General features: G+C 49.6%; 1 protein-coding gene across 1 annotated transcript in view; it reads right to left on the reverse strand.

The window, feature by feature from the left end:
- The window catches only part of Ubash3a (ubiquitin associated and SH3 domain containing A), a 35,634-nt gene extending 12,990 nt beyond the window's left edge, over positions 1-22,644 (reverse strand). Inside the window, exons 1-7 of the mRNA XM_048451282.3 lie at positions 22,461-22,644; positions 20,719-20,772; positions 16,688-16,874; positions 15,256-15,454; positions 12,390-12,559; positions 10,925-11,133; positions 151-277 (exon numbers count right to left, since the gene is read on the reverse strand). Coding sequence (XP_048307239.3) covers positions 151-277; positions 10,925-11,133; positions 12,390-12,559; positions 15,256-15,454; positions 16,688-16,874; positions 20,719-20,772; positions 22,461-22,573 — 1,059 coding nt within the window. The 5' untranslated portion in view covers positions 22,574-22,644. The remainder of the gene's footprint in view (positions 1-150; positions 278-10,924; positions 11,134-12,389; positions 12,560-15,255; positions 15,455-16,687; positions 16,875-20,718; positions 20,773-22,460) is intronic.
- Between the last annotated feature and the right edge of the window lie 1,169 nt (positions 22,645-23,813).

Genomic DNA, 23,813 nt, shown 5'->3' on the forward strand with positions numbered 1-23,813 from the left:
GGGCGCCTATGTGTGGGGGTCCATCCTCACTTGGGAGAAAAGTCAAACTCTGGCAGTCATGTCTACCAGGGTGCTAAACCAGCAAGCACAGTTTACTCACAAAAGCAAAACAAACAACAAACAAACAAGAAAAACCCCAGGGTCTGTTACCTGCAGAGCCTGTATGCTGCTGATGCTCCTCAGCATTGATGGAGGCTGGAACGCCCCATTTCTTCTGCTGCTGGCGTCACCGTCCTTCCTGGAGTTCAGGTCCATGGCTAGACTGAACGTGTATGTCCTGTGGGGGAAGAGGAGAGGCAGTGAATAGAGACATAACATGTCGTCACCATGGTATCTGATCATGGATGTTCCTGGGAATATCTGCCTCAATCTCTGCAGTGAGGATCAAGACCACGAAATAAAGTCAAGTCAGCAGAGTGCTTAGGACATAACACTGAAGCCCATCGCTCTAGCACCACCACGATGCCCCAACACCGTGCCCAGGTGTTGTCCAAATGTTATGTTATTTCAGAGATGGCAGTTTCTCTGTGTTGGCGAGGTTGACTACGAACTCTTGGTGAAGACGGCCTTGCGCCTCAACCTTCCAAGTAGCTGGGTCTGCAGATCTGCGCCACTGTGCCAAACTCTTAACGCTTTCAACATTGCCAAGAAGCTACCTTTTAGATGATGCTAGTGGTGAGGCCAGTGGACCTTGAATAAAATAGACCCCACATGTGTAGGGTATGGGGAGACTCTTACAACAGGATAGATGGAGGTCTCCACGGAAGAGCAGATTCTGTCTCTAGGCCACCTTCAGACTTAAGCTGTAGCCCTCGGGTCTTTCCTGGGCCCCACTTGCTGGGCTGCCATGAAGACTTTGGATCTGCCAATCAAAATTTTAGCAGATCCCTCTGTCTGACCCACCCCCATCTCTGCATCCTACTGGTTCTGTGCCTCTGGTAAATGTCAATTCTTTTTCTCTCATACACCGTCTTCCGGTTTACCACCTGTTCTGGTGGAAGTAGTTGGGATACTGTAATGGTTGCCAGATGCCCTCAAGAGCTGTGGGAGCTTGGGGCTGCATTCTGTAGGGGTGTGGGGGTGCGTTCTGTGGGAGCATAGGGGTGTGCTCTGTGGGAGCATGGGATGCATTCTGTGGGAGCATGGGGGTGCATCCTGTGGGAGCATGGGGGTACATTCTGTGGAGGCATGGGTGTGTGTTCTGTGGGCAATGGGCACTGATGGCAGCTGAGGACTTACCAGGCAACCAGGAAACTGAGAATCATTTAAAGTGCCACAAGGTAGACAGGTATTTGGGAGCTCTGGGGACACGTGGGGCGAGGGAGAGCCAAAGCAAACTGGAGTGAGAACCCCAAGACATGAAACAGGGAGGGGTGTTGTGCTCACAGGGTTCCTTCCTGTCTGGAAGGAACAGGTGGGTGGCAAGAGAGAGGAGGGTGAATGAGCAACATAGAACAATGGTCATGTGATTCCTCCTTGGCATAGAAAAGAAGTGTTTTCCTCAGGGCAGAAGCCATTTCATACAAGGAAATTTCTGTAAATGATTCAAATATAACTGCCAGCCCCAGTGACAGCTAATGGCTTATGCAGTTCTTAGACAGCCTTTCTGGGCTCCTCTGGGTTTCAGACTCTGTAAGCAGTCCTGCCTGCCACCCTCCGTATCTGGGAACCTTTGCCCTCACTTTCTGTCAACCCAGCAGGGTGACTCTCCAATTTCTTTAGGGACAAGGAACATTTTGATTCTAGTCATTACTAGAAACATGGAAAATGGTTGTGGCACACGGAAAAAGAAAAGGTACCCGTGATCCCGTCAGCCACTGACTTCAACCACTTCATCTCCTCCACGTCCACCCATATTTAGACTCTGACCCACTTCTCCAGGAACAGCAGATTGCATAGTTGAGTTACAAGAGGTAGAGTATTATGGGTTGTGATAAGGTAGAGGTGGCCTGGCTGAGTGAGCTTCTGGCTATGCAGGGGTGGGGACAACTCTCCCAGCCCCTCAGGGCTGTGGGTGACACAGCAAGTGGATGGGAACGGAGGTGGGGATGCAGGGGCAGAATGAGGGGGCAGATGTGCAAGGGCTCAACTCTCTTGAGGGCTTGAGGAGCAACAGAGGCCAGTGTGACTGGAAAAGAATGAGCCAAGGGAGGAGAGGCAGCGATCGTGGGTGCAGAACCCAGATACTACAGGTTCGCATGAGGTTTAGGCTCGGAGTGTAAGGCGCAGTTAGATTTGATGACTGTGTGAACAGCAACTCTTGACAAACTGGATACAGAGCCTGGGCAATGAGGAGGATTCCACACCAGATGTCTCTCCTTCCTCTTCTCTTCCCCTTTTCCCTTCCCCTGCCCCCCTCCATCATCATCCTCTCCCCCACATCCTCTCTCTGCAGTGTTAGGGACCACACCTTGGCCTCACTCATTAGGCAAGTGATTTACCACTGACACGTAGGCAAACTCAGCTCTAGGCTTTCCAGCTGAGCGATAGGAAAGGGTGAATTGCTCTTTAATGAGATGGGGTGTCTGTGAAGTCCCCCTTGGCCTGCTGTAAGTCTGGATCTCCTCTAGTGAGATACAGATGCACATGGCCCCACTGAGCTGGCTTTAGGGGAGTACTCAGGACCACCTGGGGCCAGAGTCACAGCCGTTTTCAAAGGAGAGGTTCAGACAGGGAACCTGCTCAGACAGACGCCTTGCATAGGAGTGTGGGCTCCATAGCATCCTGTTCTGCCCTGGGGTGTTTCCTTATCACTCATGCCAGGTAATTTCATTGGTGCTGTGTCCCAACCACAACCGTCATCTGTAACAGGGAGCCACGGGTAAACATCACGATATCAGGATGACCCATCTCCTTTCTCTTGGACAATGGAGCCACATACTCGGTACTGAGGGAATTCTGGGGGCCTACTTCTCCTTCTCTCCTCGCCTGCCCATTATACGAGCCAGCTCTGGGCTCTATGCATGAGCCCCTTCTCCATCCCTTCTAGAGACTCCAGCAGGCCCTTATCCAGGCTCCAGCTTTGCACCTCCCAGATTTAACTCGTCCTTTCTCCTTCTATGTAACAGAGAAGCAGGGATACACCCTTTGGACCTTAGGACATCAGCTGGGACCTTTCTTTGCATACCTGTCAAAGAAGCTGGACCTCACCACTCAGGGCTGGGCACCCTGCATATGTGTTTTAGTGGCCGCTGAGCTTCTAACTCATGAGTCAAAAAAGCTAATCTTTGGGTCGCCCACCACTGTCTTCTCCCACCACAATCTGTCCCATCTCTTAACTTACAAAGGCTTACAAACCTTACCCACATCCCGAGTTCTTTCCCTCCATAGTAGACTATGACACACTCACTTTTCAATTCTGACCACCCCTTAATATCTCAAATCTCCTACCTCAATCTAACACTTATTCCTGCATAGAAACCTTAAGGGATCTACCACTTCACCCCTCACATATACAGGAGGACAAACTGTCCCAGGCCACTTATACCTGGTACACAGATGGCAGCTCCATTTTATGTGAAGGAGCTTATAAAGCAGGCTATGCCATAGTGTCAGATTCTGGGGTGGTGGAGGCACAGACACTCCCTGCCCATACCACTAATCAGCAGGCTGAATTAATAGCCCTTACCCATGCCTTCCAGTTAGCAAAGGGACAATCTTTAAATATTTACACAGACTCTAAATACGCCTTTCCTATTCTCCCTCCTGTCCCACGCAGCTGTCTGGAAGGAGCGTGGGCTTCTTACAGCGAAAGGAGGATCCGTAACTAACTCAGGTTACATTGTGGACTTGTCAAAAGCCTCCCATCTCCCCAAAGCTATAGGAGTTATTTGCTGTCAGTCTCATCAGACTGACAGTTCCATTATTTCCAAGGAAAATAACCGGCTGACCAAGCAGCTAGAACAGCAGCGTTCCAGAGCCCAAACCTACCTCAGTCACCTCAGGGGTTCATACAGTACAGCCCACATTCTCACAGACACCCTGACATCCAGCAAATTCTGTCCTACCTACATCAGCTCTTTCATCCTAATAGCAAAGCTATTTCATTTTGTCATGGTTCACCTCCAACTCACCCCTGAAGGACTTAGAGTTTTTAAAAGCTATCATTGCCTCTTGTAAAATCTGTCAAAAGTCAGATCCCAAGATCAAATATCATAGCTTCCCTTTTCCCACCTACCAGGCCAGGGGCTCCCTTCCAGGAACTGACTGGCAGCTTGATTTTACTCATATGCCCACAGTCAGACAAGTTAAATATCTCCTGGTTTTGCTGGACACCATGTCTGGGTGGATTGAAGCGTTTCCTACCACTAGCAAGAGGGCTGAGACAGTTTCTGATGTTCTTCTCCGAGAAATTATCCTCTGGTTGGGAATACCAACCTCTCTTCAGTTGGATAATGGCCCAGAGTTTACCTCCCAGATTTCTCAAACTTTATCTAAGGCTCTTAACATTCCCTGGCATTTTCATATCCCAAGCCATCCTCAGTCTTCAGGGAAGGTAGAACAAACTAACTGTTCCTTAAAAAATGTTCTTGTTAAGATGTCACAGGAGCTTCACCTTGACTGAATAAAACTTTTGCCTCTGGCCCTTCTTAGGCTTAGGGCTCCCCCCAAAAGCCCCCTTTCCATCTCACCCTTTGAACTCATGTATGGGTGGCCTGTTTTAACCCCCGGCCTCTCACCTAAACCCCTCCCCTTCCTGATCACCTGCTTACTCCGCTGTTATCCCATCTTCACTCCCTATTAAGGGATTTTACCGACTACTCATTCCCTCAACCATGTGCCCAATTCATGCCCACCGCTGATTAAAATAGGAGATCAGATACTGTTCTCTCCCTCAGACCAATGCCCCTCACCCCTTTCCCCTAAATGGCAGGGCCCCTTTAAAGTAATTCTTGTAACTCCCACAGCTGCCAAGCTTGAGGGACTCTCTCATTGAATCCACCTGTCTCTCCTTAAACCTTTCACTCTTCCAGCTCAAGATACCCCCTCGTATACGGTAACCCAAACAGGGCCCTGCTCCTTTAAGTTCCAGAGGACACCAAGATCAGCCACTATTTCTCCAGTTCTAGAATAATAAAAGTTTCATCACCGCACTCAACCCTCCTGTGCCAAAAACTTCATATACTCTCCCTCTTCCTCTCTCTCCTATCTGCTTTACCAACTTCTCTATATCTCCAATGTCACACTTAAATTTCCAGTTAACCTCTCAGCTGTTATTACAGGGACCATCATTAGACATAGAGCTGGAGGTACAAGGATTGCCAAAAGCTCAGTGGTAAGAAACAATAATGAGTTTGGGGACATTCACAGCCCCAGACTCCAAAAACTCACAAAACAGACTAATAAAACAGGCTTATCGCTGACTGCAGCAGTGTCCCCTGGATGTTAGGTAATACATGCTAAAGAGAACAAATGCCTTAAGATTTGCTTCAAGTAAAACATTAAGGGGTCTAATAATTCCCCTTTCCAATAATTCCCCCTTCTTTTCCTCCCTCCTCCCCACTGTCTTGTTTCAACACAATACCATTGCAATCATAAGCTTTTAATATGTCTAAAATTTATTTCTTTTCAAACATTTTTTTTTCATAAACTCCAGGGAGCCAATTGGACCTATCTAAACGGACCAGACTCGTCCATAATAAGTATCATTTAATTCTTCCCTTATCATTCCTGGTCTTGGGGAACCCCTGAGAAATTCCCTCCTTCACCCACCAAAATCCCCCTTCTATCTTCCATCTTGGGACTCTCCTCCCTTAATCACCAGGATCTAAATTTTTTTCCAGACATAATTTTCTGCCTTTCCAGCATCTTGTGAGGTCCAAGCTGCCAGCCAGCCAGTTCCACAGAGCCCGGAAAAAAACACAAAAGTAATCAGCCACCCCAGGACATGGTCGAGCATCTTACCTCTCCAATGCTCACAAAATCAGCAGGAAGCAGTCACTAGAGACCTTATGATGCCCCATTCCCACCCATTAAAGACTCCAAACTCCCCAGATTTCGCCCCATCCCCACCCATTAAAGATCCCAAACTCTCCAAATTTTTATAATAAACAAAAGGGTGGAATGTTATGATTTCAGCCACAATATGGCTGACACTTCCAGGTTTCAGGGCCACACATGTGCAGATAAGCCCTCAGGCGTGACCCAAATGTGGCATGGTTGCATCACCTATGTATGACGCAGCTGCATGAGCCCTTGCAGGCATGTGTGATATCTATCATCTGTGTATGCTGTAACCACGTCATCCCCCTGTGCGCACATGCTTGGCAGCCCTTAAAAGCTGGACACGCCATCTTCAGCTCTCTCTCTGCACACTGACCTCACCAGGTCTGTACCCACCCAACCAATAAACTCCTAAGCGGGTTTGTTGCGTGTTCCATGTTTCCTTCTCACTTGTGCCAGGTAATTTCACTGTTCATCATGATATCCTGATATCCATGGAGGCTGGAAGAGGGCATCAGATCCCCTGGGTGAGGAGTTATAGATGGTTGTGAGCCACAGAGTGGGTGCCGGAAATTGACCCCCAGTCCTCTGAAAGGGCAGCCAGTGCTCTTAACTGCTGAGCCATCTATCTAGTCTTATCATGTATTTTTTGGTTACCCACATGTTATAGTCCTCTGAGCCTGTCATTGCGTCCTGTCCTGTCTTGATTATGGACTCTTCCGGATGGTCTTGGACTGGAGAGATGGCTCAGTCATTAAAGGCTGGGCACATAGCCCAAAAGACATGACACGGACTTTTTGTCATGCATTCTCATACTGCAGACACCAGTGGGTTGAAATGCAGTCGTGAGTGGGTCCCGAAGATGGAGAGTGACGCACACTAGAGCCACTGACTGCCCCTCTGCAGCAAGCACGGCACACAGAGCAGGTACAGCGGAAGCATCCCGACACAGGAAGTGCTGGTGGCTTTCTTCTTCCTGAGGGCAAGGCAGGGACACCTGTGTAACCGGGGCTCACGACGCAGACAGAAAAGCCATTATTATCTCTGAGTGACATCTGTGAACTTTACAGTCAGAGAGGAAGTCTCCGCTTGTCTTTCCATTAAAAAGGCAAGCATTGCTGGGGAAGGGAGAGAGGGCGGGCATGTGACATTTTTGTCAGTTTTGTTTATCTCTTGGGCCTAAGAGAGCCCCTTAGTGGTTAACTTGTGCTGTAGAAATCGAGGTTTCCATTCCCCTTTGTTCATAGAAGGGGGTCACCTTGGTGTGAGTCATTTCAAAGACAAAGTCAACCGCGTTAGTGTCCCAGGGTTACTGTCACACAGACTGGGGCTTCGATTACAGAACAGGTTTCATTTTCTCTCTGCCCTGGAGACTGGGAGGTCTAAGGTCAAGGGGCTTGTGATTCATCTGGGGACTCTGTCTTGAGCTTGAAGATAAGATGGCATCTTCCGCCTGTGTCCTCGATGATTGTTCCTCTGAACAAAGTATAAGGTTGGGTAAGGGATCATAGTAAGACCTTGTTTTACCTTAATTTAAAAGTCCTTCTTAAAAAAAAAGCCCATCTGGGCTTCAGCATATGTATGTTTGGAGGGCCACCTCTCATCCAGCAACGGTGCTCTTGCTATGTAGTAGACTCCTGCCACCAGCTTGCTTCGTGGGGTTTGATGTCTTCTGTGATGGGTTGTTCTCATGTGGTCGGAAGACAGCTTCAGGTCCTCCTGGGCTCTAGTTCTTAGCTCTTGTCTCTGTGATCTCTAGCTAGGCTGTATACACACCCTGTGAAGATGCCTGAAACGGAGGTAGCTCAGGAGTGTGCCCTCCCCACCACACCCACCTTCCAGTAACAGGTGATTTCTAAGTAATAGGTGGGTGCTGGGTCAGGACTCCTGGGTTTTCAGAATCCTGTAGCCACCCGAAGAAGTTACACGGGTGCTGGTGGGTTACAATGTGTTCACATGGCAGACATCTTCAGGGCTGGGAAGGTGACCTCTGAGCTGGAAGGGGCCTTTCCACGTGGTTTGCAGATCTTTCTCTGGCGGTGGCTTACCAGTGATTCTTGCTGTTTGTATCAAGCAAGCCTTGTGTGAGCCCTTGGCCTTGAGAGATATATGTCAAATGCCTATACAACAAGCTGTCTGCCCACAGGCCAACTATCTGTGCACACAGTTGTCTGACTGCGTTCCCCAGTGATTAACACTTTCATGACATATTCAGATATACCGGAACCTCTCTTGAGACAGTGTCTCATTGTGTGGCCTTGGCTGCCTTGGAACTTGGAAGTCTGCCTGCCTCCTAAGTACTGGGGTGAAAGCTGAGCATCACCATGTCCCAATTTTTAAATGTTTAAAAGAATGTTTAGCAGCTTTAGAAACCATAGCCAGGGCTGGAGAGACGGCTCAGTGGTTAGGAGCTTTGCCTGCTCTTCCAAAGGTCCTGAGTTAAATTCCCAACAACCACATGTGCCCACAACCATCTGTAATGAGATTTGGTGCCCTCTTCTGACCTGCAGGGATACATGCAGGCAGAACACTGCATACATAATAAATAAATAAATCTAAAAAAAAAAAAGAAACCATAGCCAACCCAGCCTACAGTCACCCCTCAGTCAGCTTGGGGACTTGATGCTATCCTGTGAGAAAGGGGTGATTCTGATTAGGGGGGACCCCATCGGGTACACCATAGCATTCAGCCAGAACTTGATTTTTCTTGCAATTTTTTGGAATATACACTGGTTCCTTACAGAATCTGATCTCGTGGGAAGGTCAGGGTCACAAGGCGGGACCCTTCTGCAGGTGACACACGGAAAGGGAAGTGAAACTTTTGCTAGCCACGGCAGCCGCAGAATCCAGACCTATTCCTTGCCTGATGGTTTCTCCACCACAGTGAGATTTTCTGCCCTAGCAAGGAGAAAAGGATGGGGGGGCACTAAAGGACCCCCAGCCTCCTGGAGTCTGATGCCAACATCTCTGGTCCTATGTTCTGCTACCTGTTTCTAAAGCAGTGAACTGATCGTGTGGCGTTGTAGGAAGTAAAAAGCTTCCTTGAGTTTGTGACATTGGTCTCCCCTTCACCACCCAAGCTGGGAGCTCAGCTTTCACAGGAGGGTGTGTTCAGCTCTCTCTACAGGCCCGTGTGACTGTGGCTCATGAACTGACAATTGATATAAAAGCCTTGGAATCATAGCTGAGTTTTCCTTCCCGAGTTTATAGGTGTGCTCCTTAGCTCTTATGAATTAGCATATGAGACTAAGAAGACATGGAATGGCCCACTGCAGAACTGGCTGAATCCATGCATCTTAAAAGCTATTTTATATATCAGAGTATATAACAGATTCATAAGCGTATATACGAATCCATGGTTATCTCAGTTGCTTAGCATACATGAAACCCATGTGATGGCACAGGACTGTAATACCAGTACTCTGGAGATGGAGGCGGGAGGATCAGAAGTTCAAGGTCATCCTTGGCTATATAGCAACTTAGTGTGCCCCAGGGCAGCCTGGGTTACATGAGATCCTGCCTGGGTAGGGGTGGTGGGGAACCTACTCTGTTGTCAACTGCATTTGGTAGCCTAAGGGCACAAATGCTGTCCCTGGTTTGTTATGCAGTCCAAATGTAAGCTTAATTAACAGGAAGAAACAGTAGTATAGAACTCATCTGATCTCACTCGATTTTTTTTTAAAAAAAAACTCCATTTTTAAAAAGTAATAACTTCTTGCCAAGTCTAGTCATTTTCCCCATGAGCCTCTGCCAGTCACAGCTATACTTTTAAAATATGGTTTGGTAAAAATGACTAAAATCAATCATTTGCTTCAAATATTCAAAGTACGTTGCTTCTTAATTTAATTTAAACAGAAGTTTTAGCTACCAGAACTTTTACCACACTCTTTATCCAGCTTCCAATAGGCACATAAATAAAACATGGTTTTTGTAGGGTTTCCACATTTTTGCCTCGTGAGCCAGCTTTGACAGAAAGAGAGACAGGAAAAAGCTCCCCAGATACAGCAAGGCTAGAAAATCTGTCCACAGACAATGTCCAACAAACACGCAAAGTGTGCGCAGGTACAACACATGCTTGTGCGCTTGTAAACACTCACACAGGGAAAAAGCAATTGAAAAGTCATGGTTATTACTGGCAGAGTGCACACAGAGTGTGAAGGCGACCGCTGCTGCCCAGGGATGCCCACAGGATTGAGACACAGACATAGGAAGCTGGGGAAAGATCCCTGCGTTGCAGAAAAATGCTTAGCAACATTGTTTGTGGGGAACAGAACTGGGAAAGAGTGAAGTTGGTTAAGTAGCTCAGGTTAACTCTAAGCACAGGGTCAAAGCTATCACCAAGTTTCTCCCTTTCGCTCATAGTAAAATGGGAGAGGAGACAGGTACCATGGGGGAGGAGTCAAAACATTTCAAACACCACCACCACCACCCTAGTTCTGATCATTTTGAAAATCCTTAGCTTTGACAGATGGTGCTAGATGCTGAAATAAAGAGATCGGAAAACGGAGCTAGAAGAAATGAACCATCAAGAGTATGCCAGCTTCCGGGAAATACATTTTTACCAACAACCACATGAGCTCAGGGAAGGACCCCGAGCCTCAGCTGAGACCCCAGTGCCAGCCATGCCAGGATCACAGCCTTATAGGACCCCGAGCAGAGGACCCAGTTAAATCTGTGTCATTTCTTTTAGAACACTAGAAAATTGCTAACCCTCCTTAGAACACTATGAGGCCCAGTTCTGACCTCTGTGTGCACTGTCTGGTGTTCATAAAAAGGAAGTATTTCACAGAGCTATCTCAGGAGAGTAATTGAAGCAATCTGATTTCCGGAGGGTTATCTTCAGAAACCATAAATAGATCATACGCCTACCATGCGCACAGAGGGATAACGTGGTCAGTATGGGGACTGTTTTCCTAAGGACAGAACCATCTGGAAGCTCACTGTTTCCGGTGATAGCTGACAGAGGGAGGACAGTTCTCACCTGTGCTTAACCCAGGTGTCAGCCTCACTGGCTCGCTCGGTGTAGTTCTCCGGCAGGAAGCCCCGGCAGCCAGTCCGATGTGAGATCCCGATGGCCCAGCCCTCACTGGCTTCCTCCTGCTGAGTGGGGTCCACGAAGATGTATTCACCAGGACTGAGGAGTAGCTCATCTGCATTCTGGGGTTTGTACTGGAACAGCACCTTCAGGGTCTAGAAGGGAGGCGGTAGACCCAGGTCTTAGTGAGGGTTTGGCTGGGGAGCCATAGCAGTAGGAAGATAGATCACCTTCTGCCTAGCCTTCTGGTTTCTCTGATGGGTCTTATGTCTCCAAAGCCCCATCGTGCCTTTGCCTATGATACACAGTGTGGAACCAGCGTGGAACAGTGTAGTACAGTGCCAAATACCAATACAATTTATCGTCTGTCTTCCACCCATCCTTTTGTGCACCCATCTACCTACTCATCCACCAGCCCACTTACCCATTCATTTATCTGCCTGCTGACATGTTTGTTTATTCTTTAGTCTACCCGCCACCCATCCACCCATGCATTCATCTGTCCATCCACTCACATAACCATTTCCCACTCATCTATTCATCCACCTATCCATCTATCCCTCCATCCATGTTTTCACTCATCAGTCTGTCCATCAATCTGACCACTCACTTTTCCATTCATTTATCTATCCATTCAGCCATCTGTCCAGTCAGCCATCTGTCCACTTACTTACTCATCCATCTGCCTGCCCACCCACATATTCCTCCTTCATCCATACATCTATCTACCCATACATTCGGACATCTATCCACCCATTCATTCTTCCACCCATTTATCCATCCATCCATCCATCCACTTATTCACGTATCCACCCACCTACCCATCTATTCACTCATCTATCTATCTATCTATCTATCTATCTATCTATCTATCTATCTATCTATCTACACACACACACACACACACACACACACACACACACACACACACACCCTGTTTCTCTTATAGGAAAGACCTTACAGGGTGACCAAATGTGTACATCCACCTTCCTTGGTGTGAAGCTCTTCACAACCTCTCTTACTACAAGGAATTTGGAGACTCCCTCATACTTATTTCCTGTGTGGCATACTTTCCTCCTCAACTAATCAGCTCTTAGGAAAGGAAACCTCCGAATGAAACCCGCCAAAATCATTACACAGGGTGAATGAATAAGCAAACCATGGATTGACCCATCTTGACAATGGGCCTTTCTAATACCACGTAAGAGCTTTAATTGTCTTTTGAAATGACTCATCTAGAAAGGAATGCTACTTCTAAACTGCACACAAAGAGGGATCCAGCAGAGGGTAGCCCCCTCCTCCCTTCAGGGAGGGGTATAGCACTGAGTGACAGCCAAGGAGTGTTTCTTTATACACCTCATTCCAGCAGGGAAGACTGGGCCAGCCCACCAGCCAGGCCAGGTCCTCTCACCTGGTAGTGCACAAAACGCATGTCCCGGGAGTACAGGGCAGCTGTCCACTGGCAGGTGTGACTGGGCTGGATAGCTCTGGCCAGCTGCTCCAGGGTCCTCTGATGGTGAGGGTAGAACTTGTGGGCCAAAGTCAGGTGCAGTTGCTTGGTGCAGGGCTTGACGGTGCAGTCTGTAGAGTCAAGGAAATGTAAGATGCTGAATGTCAAATGAACATAGGGTATTGGGGACCCATTCTGGATGTTGGGTGAGATTGGGGGTGCGCTGAACCTATTCCTGAATCAGCCATGCCTGCCTGAACCAGGCAGAAACCCTTTCTGGTCATGCCTCTGTTCTATCATGCCTGCTCCTTAGTGTTGGCGCTTCTTGACAAGACAAGGACTGGGCTCTCCCTGTTAGGAAGGATGTGGTTGGATGCTTGTAGAGTTTTTAAAGAAAAACAAAAGGTAGGCACGGAGATGTGGTTCCAAGTCTTCAGAGATTAGTCTGCAAGCTAGTTTGAATGATAGCAATGCAGCAATGGCCCCTTCAGTCTCAGCTGCACAAACAGCAGGGCCTACATGCTAGGTCTAGGTCTTGGTTCGAGACAGAATTGCATGTGTCCTAGAGATTACTTTGATCTTGTCACGTAGCTGAGGATAACCTTGAACTTCCGATCCTCCTGCCTCTATCTCCTGAGTGCCAGGATCATAAGTGTGCACTCCCATACCTGGCTTATGTGTCGCTAGGGCCTCATTGTTGCTAGGCAAACGCTCCACCCATTGAGTTATCCTCACTCCAGACCAATGCCTTTTGCTGGAAGAAGAGTCTCAGGAGGAAAATTTCTTGAGTGATGGCCTGTAAAACCCGCAGCACATCTAATGTTTGTTTGACTTTCCTCCCCGGAGGCCCTGGTAGTGCTAAGGCCCAGGGCTTTGTGATGGCCTCTGACCTTGAGGACACCTTGGCATCAGGGGAACAGCCAGGTCTGGTGTCAGCTGGATCAAAAGCATTTCAGACTCTGAGGAGACTGTCCAGTGTCTTCGTAAGAATGACACAGGCTTTGCCGTGGAGGAACCTGACTTCAAGGCTTTTTCGACCTTGTCACCAAGGGGCCTTGATTGAGTGCCATGCTCTGACTCAGTTTCCTTTATGACAGCTAGGACTTAGGACAAAGATAGCTGGTTCCGGGACTCTGGAGTCCACGAGGACTCTCAGTGCCCTAAAACTGTTTGCCACTTCTCTATGCAGGACAGGAAGCAAACAGGGCTTGTTATTCCCCTAATGGAAGTTCTGGAAGGCAACATGACGCTAGGTACACCACAGCATTCTTCACACGGGGAACCTTTAGCACCAGCTAGACCCTGGCCAGGTCCCTGAGCCCCAAGCTTCTGGGAAGGCAGCCAGGACAGGTGGCACGAAGGTGTGTGTAGGTGACGGGAAATTCCTTTTGTGACACTTTTTAGCAGTTGGGGAGGGTGGGCTCCCCTTGTGAGTCAGCAGGGTCTGGAAAAGACCTGGTCTGGCTTCCCCAGAGACCCAGGGCTGAGTCATTCTGACTTCTGAACAGGCTTTTGTTTTTCCTCCGTTGCCCTGTGTACTTGGGTTCTGTTTCACAGGAAGGGCTTGTGTGGGCAGGGAGGGACTCGGGACACTCCTGAGCTGTCATCCCGGGAGGGACTCATAGCCTCTCAGGTCAGCCTGAGGCATGACCTGGGAAGGCAGGAAGGACGAGCTCAGGCTCAGGAGATGGATGAGAGGTCAGAGCCAGCTCTCCGGGAAGTGGGGCCTATCAATCAGAGCCCTGGTAGTATTCAGTGAGGCAAATGCTCAGTTTCAGGCCACCAGGATGGGTGAACGTGGCACTCAACTTCCTGCTGCAACAAGATAGCCAAACTGGGTGGCGTAGCACAACAGAAGTGTATTGTCTTAGAAATCTAGGCCAGAAGTTTAAAATCCAGGTGTGGGCAGAGCCACATTCCTTCTGAAGGCTCTCGGGTGGGTCCTTTGGTGTCATCCAGCTCCTAGTGGCCCCGGGCATCCCTTGGCTGTGGCCCTATCCCGCCTATTTCTGCCTCTGTGGTCAAGTGGCCTCCTTGGTATCTCCTTGTGTTGTTTTCAGGAAATAAATTTTGTTTTGTTTTGTTTTGTTTTTGGGGGGTTACTTCCTCCAATGTGACCTCATCTTAACTAATTATGTCTTTAAAGAGCCCACTGTTAAATAAGGTCCCGTTCTGAAGTTCCTGGTGGCAGGGAACCTTGTGTAACCTAGCACAGGGATACTGGACAGGATTCTTGCTGGGCAGTATAGTCTCCTTATCCTTCTTTCTCTTTGTTTGCTTGTTCCTCCCTCCCTCCATCCATCCCTCTATCCCTCCCTCCCTCCTCCCTCCCTCCCTCCCTCCCTCCCTCTGTCCCTTCTTCCTTTCTTCCTTTTCCTTCCTACCTCCCTCCCTCCCTTCCTCCCTCCCTTCTTCCTTCCTTCCATTCTGAGACAGAGTTTCATGTAATATAAGTACGACTCGCTTGCTATGTAGTGAAGGATGTCCTTGAACTTCTCCCCTTTCTGGATTACAGGTATATGAACCTCATGCCTGAGATATGTAGCACTGAGGATCAACCCTCATACCCTGCCAAGTACTCTTACCAACTGAGACACACCCCTAGAATTTCCTTCTCCCTTTTAAGGCGAGGCCTATGAGACCCCTCTGGGGGCACAGGCTGTGAGTGACTGGTGTGCCATTTCCGGACACAAACCAAACTATCCCTCGGAGGACGGACATTAAAGAGCCGTCACTGTGGACAGGAGCTAATCCATCAAGGCTGTAGGTATGACTCTGCTGGGACCCAAAGGGCACAGTGTGTCTGCCCATAGCTGGGGCAGCCTACCTGCCAAGACAGACGCCTCAGCGGCAAACGCTGCGGCGAATTCTCTGATGATGTCAGCAGGGCTGTCGTTGATGAAGAAGCCGAGGTAGCTGATGGAGGAATGGAGAACAAGAGGAACCAGGGCAGGGAAGGAGTTTAGGATCCTGCTCCCTGCACGCCTCAGAGCCTCATACAAATACTCCACCTTCTGGTCTTCACACTAAGGGAAGAGAAGCAGAGAATACATGTCCTCAGAGCTGTTGAATTAATTCACCTGTTGAGAATCAAGGCTTAATCACTGTGGGCTGTTCTCTATCCAAGGCTCTGGGATACTCCCAGTGCAGCCCCTACAGCTACAGAGTAAAGAGTCAATCAACCCCCATATTTTTTTTTTTTGCTTGGTTATTTGAGGCATCTTGGGTATGAGTCTTTCTGGAACATGATCCCCTTTATGTGCCTAGGTTGGAACTCCCCTGTCACTGTTCCCTGTCTCCTTCCGAGGCGGTCCTCTTTCCTTCTGTGTTCCTTGCTTGCCTTAGCCTGAATGTGTTACCTTCTGGAAATTAGCTACAGTCAACTCTGAGGAAGCTCACGGTGTCCCACGGGATCCCAACTCAGACCTCCAGAAAGCAACGGTTTAGTTCTGTCCCCAGAGATCTCTCAGTCTCAGGGGCACAGGGGTGCTTTGTGGATGCTTGGGAGGTATTATTTTCCAGGAGATAGCTTCTGGAAGCTTCTTCCTTGCACATTGTGCTTTATGTTCCTCTAGCAGTGTGGAGTGGCAGGGGAAGTCTCTGTCCTGCTGCCCAGGAGCAGGTGGACCCTGTTCTAGCTCACCAGGCAGAGGTAGAGAGGAAATGGCTTTGGGTTCTCCTCTTTGGCCTTAGGCCTTCTTCTCTTGGTCCAGCATCTGTGCATCCTCTTACCTTGTCAGTGCTCACTGAGGAGGCTGGTGATTTTACCATGATTTTTTGTTTGTTTGTTTGTTTGTTTTCTCAGAGGGCCAGGCCCTGACATAGGGAAAACCCTGATTGTGTCCAGCCCAAACCAGCACTCTTCAATTTTCTCATCACACAGAGGGCTCTTGTTCTGTTGAGGACTTTGCTAGTCTCCGGGTAGACAAGGACCAGGACAGCATCTATCTTCCTAGAGGGGCCTATCACCTTCACAGCACCCAAATGTGCTCCTAGAGAAACTGACAGAAAGATGCAGAGAGCCTGGGGTTGTACTTGTACCTCCTTCTGCCTGGGGAACTGAAGACTCTCAAATGTTTTGGGACCTGAAGGATGAACAGAAGTCGTCCAGAGGGGGGGAGAAGATTCCCACAAAGGAGCCAGCTTATGCTAATGTCTTGATTAAAATAAACCATTTATGTTCTGTTGTTGCCTAGTTACCAGAGACAGCTGACATCAGCTGCAGTGGTGAGCATGTAAGGCCTCTGGGGTGGACTCACCGTGAAGAAGTCGCAGAGTGTCACATGAGGGAAGACCTCATGAGCCCTGTTCTTCGCACACTGACGCTTGCTCTCCCTCCAGAACTCTTGGAGGTCTTCCAGCAAGGGCCCCGTGGGGCAGAGGAAGAGCGCGTACTCCTGGGGGATGGGGTCATCCAGAGAAGGGTCATTGCAGTGGCCATGCAGCCTGCAACAGAAAACACTGTCATGCCAACTGGAGCTGTCTCCATGGAGCACGTGCAGCCGCAGTGACACCAGCCCAAAGTTAGGGGCCTGCTGATCTCACACAAACACGTCAGGGCTGTGGCCAACCCTGCAAGGTGGTGCCCAGTGGTGGGGCTGTGTGGCTTTAGGCTAGACCAATGCACACATGCTCTCAGTCCCATTAGAGTCTGCCAGTGCCGTCAAAGACAGAGGGGCTCAGACCCCAGTCTTCAGGAGGGGCCTGGCACAGGTACTTTTGTGCTATGAAAATGCAGGGAAAACTTTCACACTTTAATTTCACTGCCAACTTGCAGATTAAATGAAAAAATTGAAACCACAAAAGATTAGACAAAATTTTGTTGAAAGCCACTGTCTTCTTTTGACTCAAGAAATATTTATTTATTTTGATTAAAAAAGTGTTTATTTATTATTTATTGAGACAGCGCTGTCTACACACCAGGGAGGGAGGCCTGGTGGTGATTCTGCTTGCCTCAGCCTCCTCGTTGCCGGGGTTACAGGTGTGAGCCAGCACGCCTGGCTGAGGAAATCACTCTACATACAAGCAAGACTGGTGCACAGCACCAAGTACAAGTTCACTACAGCACCGGTAAAAATGGAAAAGACACAGCTTCTCTCATTGGTCAAGTTAGCATAGGCATCTGCTTCTGAGGGTCAAGGCCTTTTCCATTGTGTCAAAAGTGCAGCAAGACCACAGGCTTCAGCTGTGCAACCATTACTCAGAGTGACCAGCCAGCATGTGCGGAAAAAAACACTCAGGGTCTTAAATTAATAATTCTACTCCAAGACATTTGTTCCCCACGGAAGAGCAAGAAGCACAGGCCAAAGTTTTCATGGAAAAATCTCTGTAAGGCAATAAATAGCTAAGCAGTTGTTAACTTCCTTCACACACACCCATTGTGATACAGCTTTGGAGAGCTCCCAGGGACTGCCCTTGCCTGTGATGTCACATTAAGGCTAGGAAGTGTGTGTTGTCACTGGGCCGACACCTTGTGCGTAAGCAAATTCCCGTGATGGTGATGTGCAAAGGGATGGGGCCTGCACCTCTTGACTCCCTGGGGGCCCCTTTCCTGAGTTCACCCCAGTGGTGTGCTTGCCGCAGGTCCATGGAACACTGTGTATGTGTCAAAATCATGAGCTCTTTCATGTGGACAACAGACATCTGGGTACACTGCCAGCGTGAGTCTTTCCAAGGCTGCCTCATGATCCACCTTACACATATGGAACATTGCTTTTACCCACTTCCAAATCCAGGGACAGTTTTTAATTGCTTTCATTTTTCCAAAGCTTCTAGTACAGTGATCAAGATCTCCATGTATATCTGATTTTTTTTTAAAGATCTTTATACAGAGGGTGAAACTGCGTGGAGTTAGGTGGTCAGTATCCCATGTTCCCAGGGCTGAGAGACACTGAACACAGCGAGCCGCTCCCACCTCTTCCTCTCGCAATAGCACCCTTTGATTTACTTTTTTTAAAAAAATATTATTTATTTATTTATTTATTTATTATGTATACAATATTCTGTCTGTGTGTATGTCTGCAGGCCAGAAGAGGGCACCAGACCTCATTATAGATGGTTGTGAGCCATCATGTGGTTGCCGGGAATTGAACTCAGGACCTTTGGAAGAGCAGGCAATGCTCTTAACCACTGAGCCATCTCTCCAGCCCCCTTGATTTACTTTTTGATGTAATGGTGTCTTAATCTGTGCTTCCCTGGTTCCTGTAAGATGTCAGGACTACTCTCAGCTAAGTGTAGGGGACCTGCCTTCATCCCCCTTCCTTGATGAGTCTCATTGGCTAGGCAGTTACAGGCAGGTGACATCCAGGTCCCTCCCAGCACTGAGCTTGACTTATAGTGTATAGTTTGAATCTGGAGGCTGGCACTGAGGCCAGATTGCCTGGACTCTGGGCATTCCCCACGTCTTGTAAAGGCCCTGCCTATCCACCGTTAGTCTGCAGTCAGACTGCCAAGACTCTGGGCATTCCCCTATCTGGTGAAGGCACTGCCATTATGCCCTCTGCCTATGTGTCCCCTGCCTGTGTGCCCCTGCCTGTGCACCCCTGCCTGTGTGCCCTCTGCCTGTGTGCCCACTGCCTGTGCACCTCTGCCTGTGTGCCCCCTGCCTGTGTGCCCCTGCCTGTGCACCCCTGCCTGTGCATCCCTGCCTGTGTGCCCCTGCCTGTGCGCCCCTGCCTGTGCACCTCTGCCTGTGTGCCCCCTGCCTGTGTGCCCCTGCCTGTGCACCCCTGCCTGTGTGCCCCCTGCCTGTGCGCCCCTGCCTGTGCACCTCTGCCTGTGTGCCCCCTGCCTGTGCGCCCCTGCCTGTGCACCTCTGCCTGTGTGTCCCCTGCCTGTGTGCCCACTGCCTGTGCACCCCTGCCTGTGTGCCCCTGCCTGTGTGCCCCTGCCTGTGCACCCCTGCCTGTGTGTCCCCTGCCTGTGCACCCCTGCCTGTGTGTCCCCTGCCTCTGCACCCTTGGCTTGTGGTCTTATAAGAAGAGGTTCTCCTAGATCGCGGCACCCTGAAACCCATTCACAGGCTTCTACCCAGGGCTGGAAGAACTTTTGTTTTGTTTTGGTAGGTCTGGGAATGGAACCCGGGATGGTAAATATTGATTGTTCATTTGTTAGACTCTAGAATCAATCCTAAAGACCAACTGCCAGGCTCGTCCATGAAGGAACCTCTAGGCTGGGTCAACTGAGGAAGGAGGACACAACCTGAACGAGTGGCACCGTCCCATGGGCAGGGGAATAGGGCTAAGCAAAACGGAGAGAGTGAGCTGAGCACCAGCAGTGTGGGGGGCTGGCACCTCCCAGCTTTCTCACTGTGGGTAGGAAGAGAGCAGCTGCCTCAGCCTCGCCCTTGATGGCTTTCCCACCACGGTGAGGGGCACACCCAAACTAGCTGTTCCTTCTTTAAGTGACCTTTGTCAGACATTTGATCTTAGCAACAGTAAAGGAGACTAACGTAGAACCCAGGTCCCCATGCATGCTCTCAGGGCATGCCCTCAGCATGGAGCCACAGCTAAATCCAGGATCTGCTTTTCACTGTTTGATTGGCACTGTGGATGCTTCAGATAAAAGCAGGAGGGACTTCCCAGCTGGGTGGGAGGAGGGCATCAAATTACTCCAAGGGTGGGAGGAGCTCCTAAGAACAAGCATCCCCCCCACCCCCAACCCTGTGCTCCTTTCCCCAGGCAGGAGGCTGAGGGTGATGGATGGGTGTTAGGGAAGGTCATATTTCCTTACTCCCCTTCCCCCCTCTTCCAGGTGTATCCTGAAGTACTCTGGGGATTCTCAACTGTTTAAATTCTCCTCCCATCTTCAGTGGCTTGAGAGCATGAAGTCTATATCAACAAAAACGACATCTTCCTACTCATTTAACATATATTATAAGCAAGAACTTTTTAAAGGTCAAATTTGGATTAAATCAGTTTCTCTCTCTCTCTCTCTCTCTCTCTCTCTCTCTCTCTCTCTCTCTGTGTGTGTGTGTGTGTGTGTGTGTGTGTGTGTGTGTGTGAGAGCATGCTTCTGTGCTAGGGAATGGAACCCATGCTGGGCAGGATCCTTCTAGAGTCCCAAATCTGACTTTTATGTGAGAAAATCTCTAGGTTCTCTTCTTAACTGTCTTAAGGAGAGTTATATTTCCTCCCTGGGCTCAGAGTGGGCTGGGTGGGAGTGGACATCATTTTACTTCACTTCAACAGATACTGCATCGCTCTCAGAGGATCCACCCGGGCTATAGAGTCCAGGTGGTGCCACCCCAACCTTCCCCTCCCCCTAGGCCTGCAGCTCCCATCCCACTCACCAGTCTGCGGCCTCCTCTGCCGTCTTCCTCCCTGTCGCTGCTAGCGCTTTGAGCCTGCGGATTGTGAACACAGGATGGTCAAGGCCCAGTTGTGTTTTTTTTTTCCCCTTGGAAGGGGTGAGATCTAGTAGTGAAGTGGCTGCTTGTCCACGCTGTGTCCTACCAGGGCCAAGCTGCTGGACTTCCCGACAGGTACCCAGGAGACTCCGTGACTCATGCCACAACCCCCACTCACTCTCTTCCCATGGCTTCACCTCTTTTTCCTGGGCCCTACTCAAAACCTGACCTCTGTTCTCTCTCTCTGCACCCCGCTATTCTGCAACAAAGCCAATCCTGTCTACTTGTGCCTGCTAAGTCAGCGGAGACAGGCTGTGCTTCCCGGACACAGGCAGCCCCACCCCAATGGCTCAGCAGGAGGTATCCCTTACCCAACCACTGGGCAGACTGGTCCACATCCCTCTCCTGGGTCCCCCACTCTCAAATGCTCAGTGCTGCTTTCCTCATGGCTCCATATGTCTTATTCATTCTGGGACCTGGGATGTAAATACATGGACTTGCATTTGGCTGAGCTGGGCCAAACAGACCAGAGTGGGCCACAGATCCTGCAATCATTGGCTGACACAGTGGTCCCCACTGGAACCCAACGCAGTGCTGCCCAGCACTACAGCTATTTGTGTGAAGAGCAGTGAGGATGTAGTCACCCGGAGGGACTATATGCCAGAGAGGCCATGCGGTGAGCCCTACTCTGAGCCCTGACTAAGCGCTCTAAGACACAGGTGTCTATTGTTTAAGCTGGCAGGGATTTTGAGCAGTAAAACAGAGTGGGTCTGGGAGGTGTTGGGAACCGGTCCCTGATCTAGGCTCACCACAGTCTATTCTTTAGACCTCGGTGTTCTCGTCTGCAGTGGGATGGTGAGCATGTGACCGAAGGCTTCCTGACGGGCTGGGTTCTGTTCCCCATTTGGTGGCAACAAAGCCCCCCTGATACTGGGAGCAGAAGAGACTAGCTTCAATACCATGTCCTCCACAGTGGCCAGGGTCTTTTTATGGCATTGAAGGAGCGCTTGGCTCATCCCCTGAGCCCTGGGCTCCCTGTAGCACGCTTCCTACGTGTGTCTCCCTGGAAATAAGGACTGCAGCTGAGAAGCGGGTGTGCAGTGGATGATGCGACCGGGGTCAGCAGCATCTCTGCCCTCTCTGAGCCTGGGGACTTGGATGAGCGAGGTGATGCTGAGCCTGCTGTCCCCGGAATTGCCCACTCATTCTCTTCGGTCGCTGGACATTCCAGATACTTTCCCTGGAGACAAATGGCTTTCCCTGGGCTGCGTAGAAACCCAAATGATAGTTCTCTCAGGGGTCCCAGCCCTGGAGGCTCATATTAGATTCCTTGAACTGTCTGTCTCCTTCGGAGCCAGTGATCCGCAGGAGAGTTAGATCTGCCCGCGCTCTCCTCCAAACCCCACAAGTGGGTAGCCAGAGACCCACATGGCTCCTAAAGTGCACATATTTCAGGGTCTCTGTCTGTCAGGGGGAGGAGCTAATCTTCCAAGGGTCAAGATCATTTCATGTATCAACAGGAGGAAGGGGGCCCTCTTTGGAGCCACCATCTCACACGATAAAGTGACCACGTTAGCAGGAAGTCAGCAACACTTGCTTATCCAGTGGTATGGCAGGGGGAACAGAGAGGTCTACCCCAGGCAGGGAAGCCAGGCTGTCCGGCCTTGGCAGCTGCAGGTACTCACGCGGTATGTGTGGGGAAGCCCATGGCCAGAAGGGGGTCCAGGATCGAGGAGGTGTTGCGGCCCTTGAGCTTGTTGGAGACCTTGGCATACAGCTGCGTCTCCCCCGCAGCCATGTCTTCCTGCTTTCTGGGCAAGAGGCGCCTGCTCACTGCAAGGACCAGATAAAGTGAGAGCGGAGAAGGAGGCAGGCTGAGGCTGTGAAGAAAAACCTCAAGCCTTTTTTGATCTTTCTGACACAAGCGAATATCCTGTTTGCACAATGATTGGGCTTGAGTTCTCCCTGTGGGTCCACAGCGGCGTCTTCCAAACCCACCTGTTTCCACGGCAGGGTCGGCCGTGAAGTCCGTCTTTGGGATCTGCTGTGTCTGTGGGAAGCATCTGGGAGTAGGGATAGCTGAGAAAGTCAAGGGAGCAGAAGTCTGGACCAGGCTTCTCTCATGGATTCCACTGGGCACCCACCCTGAGCCACCCAAGACCTTAGCAACAACATCTGCAACAAGACACTGAAGTTTACTGTACGTACTGTCTCTGCTTGCTCTAAAAAAAGTTTAGAAAAACTTTTTTTTTTTTTTTTTTTTAGTTTTTATTTTATTTTGAAGTAAGAGCTTTTAAAGTCCAGCGCGATGTATGCAGCACGAGGAATGATCCACAGAGTGAACCATTCTCTCTCTCCCAGGACCAATGAAACAGTGACGGAAGACCAAAGACACTTAAGTTTTGCACCCCCTCTTTAAAGGGACAGTTGGCTGTGTCTGGAGACATCTGTGATTGTCAAAAATCTGAGAGGACTGGGGACACGGTGGCAGCTAATGGATGTCAACCGCAGCTGCCACAGTACCCGGGACAGCCTGTACAGCACGCAGGTTACGAAACCCTGTTCCAGAACTTTCCGTTCCCTTAGAGAATCTGCCCCACTCTGCCTCTTCTGGTGGGTCGTCCCCCTCCCCCACAACTCGCCTTTACTTTAACGTCAAGTCTCATGCTACTAGAACACTGGAACTCGTGCTATGCCATGGTATGATGTGTTCTTGCCTTCTTTCCTTCCTTCTTTCTTTTCGTTCCTTCCTTTCTTTTGTTCGTGTCTTTTTTTCTTTTCTTCTCTCTCTGTGGTGTCAGGGATTGGACTCAGGGTCCTATCCATGCTAGGCAAATGCTCTCCTAAGCTCTTCACGTCCTGATTCTTTGCTCCAAATTGTGTCTCTGGGATGTATCCATGTTCTTGCACGCTCTGTAGTTTGTGCATTGCCATTGCTGAGTAGCATCCTACCAATGCTACTTCCTCCTCTGTCTATTTTTTTGCTGATGCACACACAGGCAGAGGTGACTGGCTGCCCTCTGGCCAGCAGAGGATGG

This window comes from Myodes glareolus, chromosome 18, assembly GCF_982192425.1.
Source record: "Myodes glareolus chromosome 18, mMyoGla1.1, whole genome shotgun sequence".
Taxonomy (NCBI): Eukaryota; Metazoa; Chordata; class Mammalia; order Rodentia; family Cricetidae; genus Myodes; species Myodes glareolus.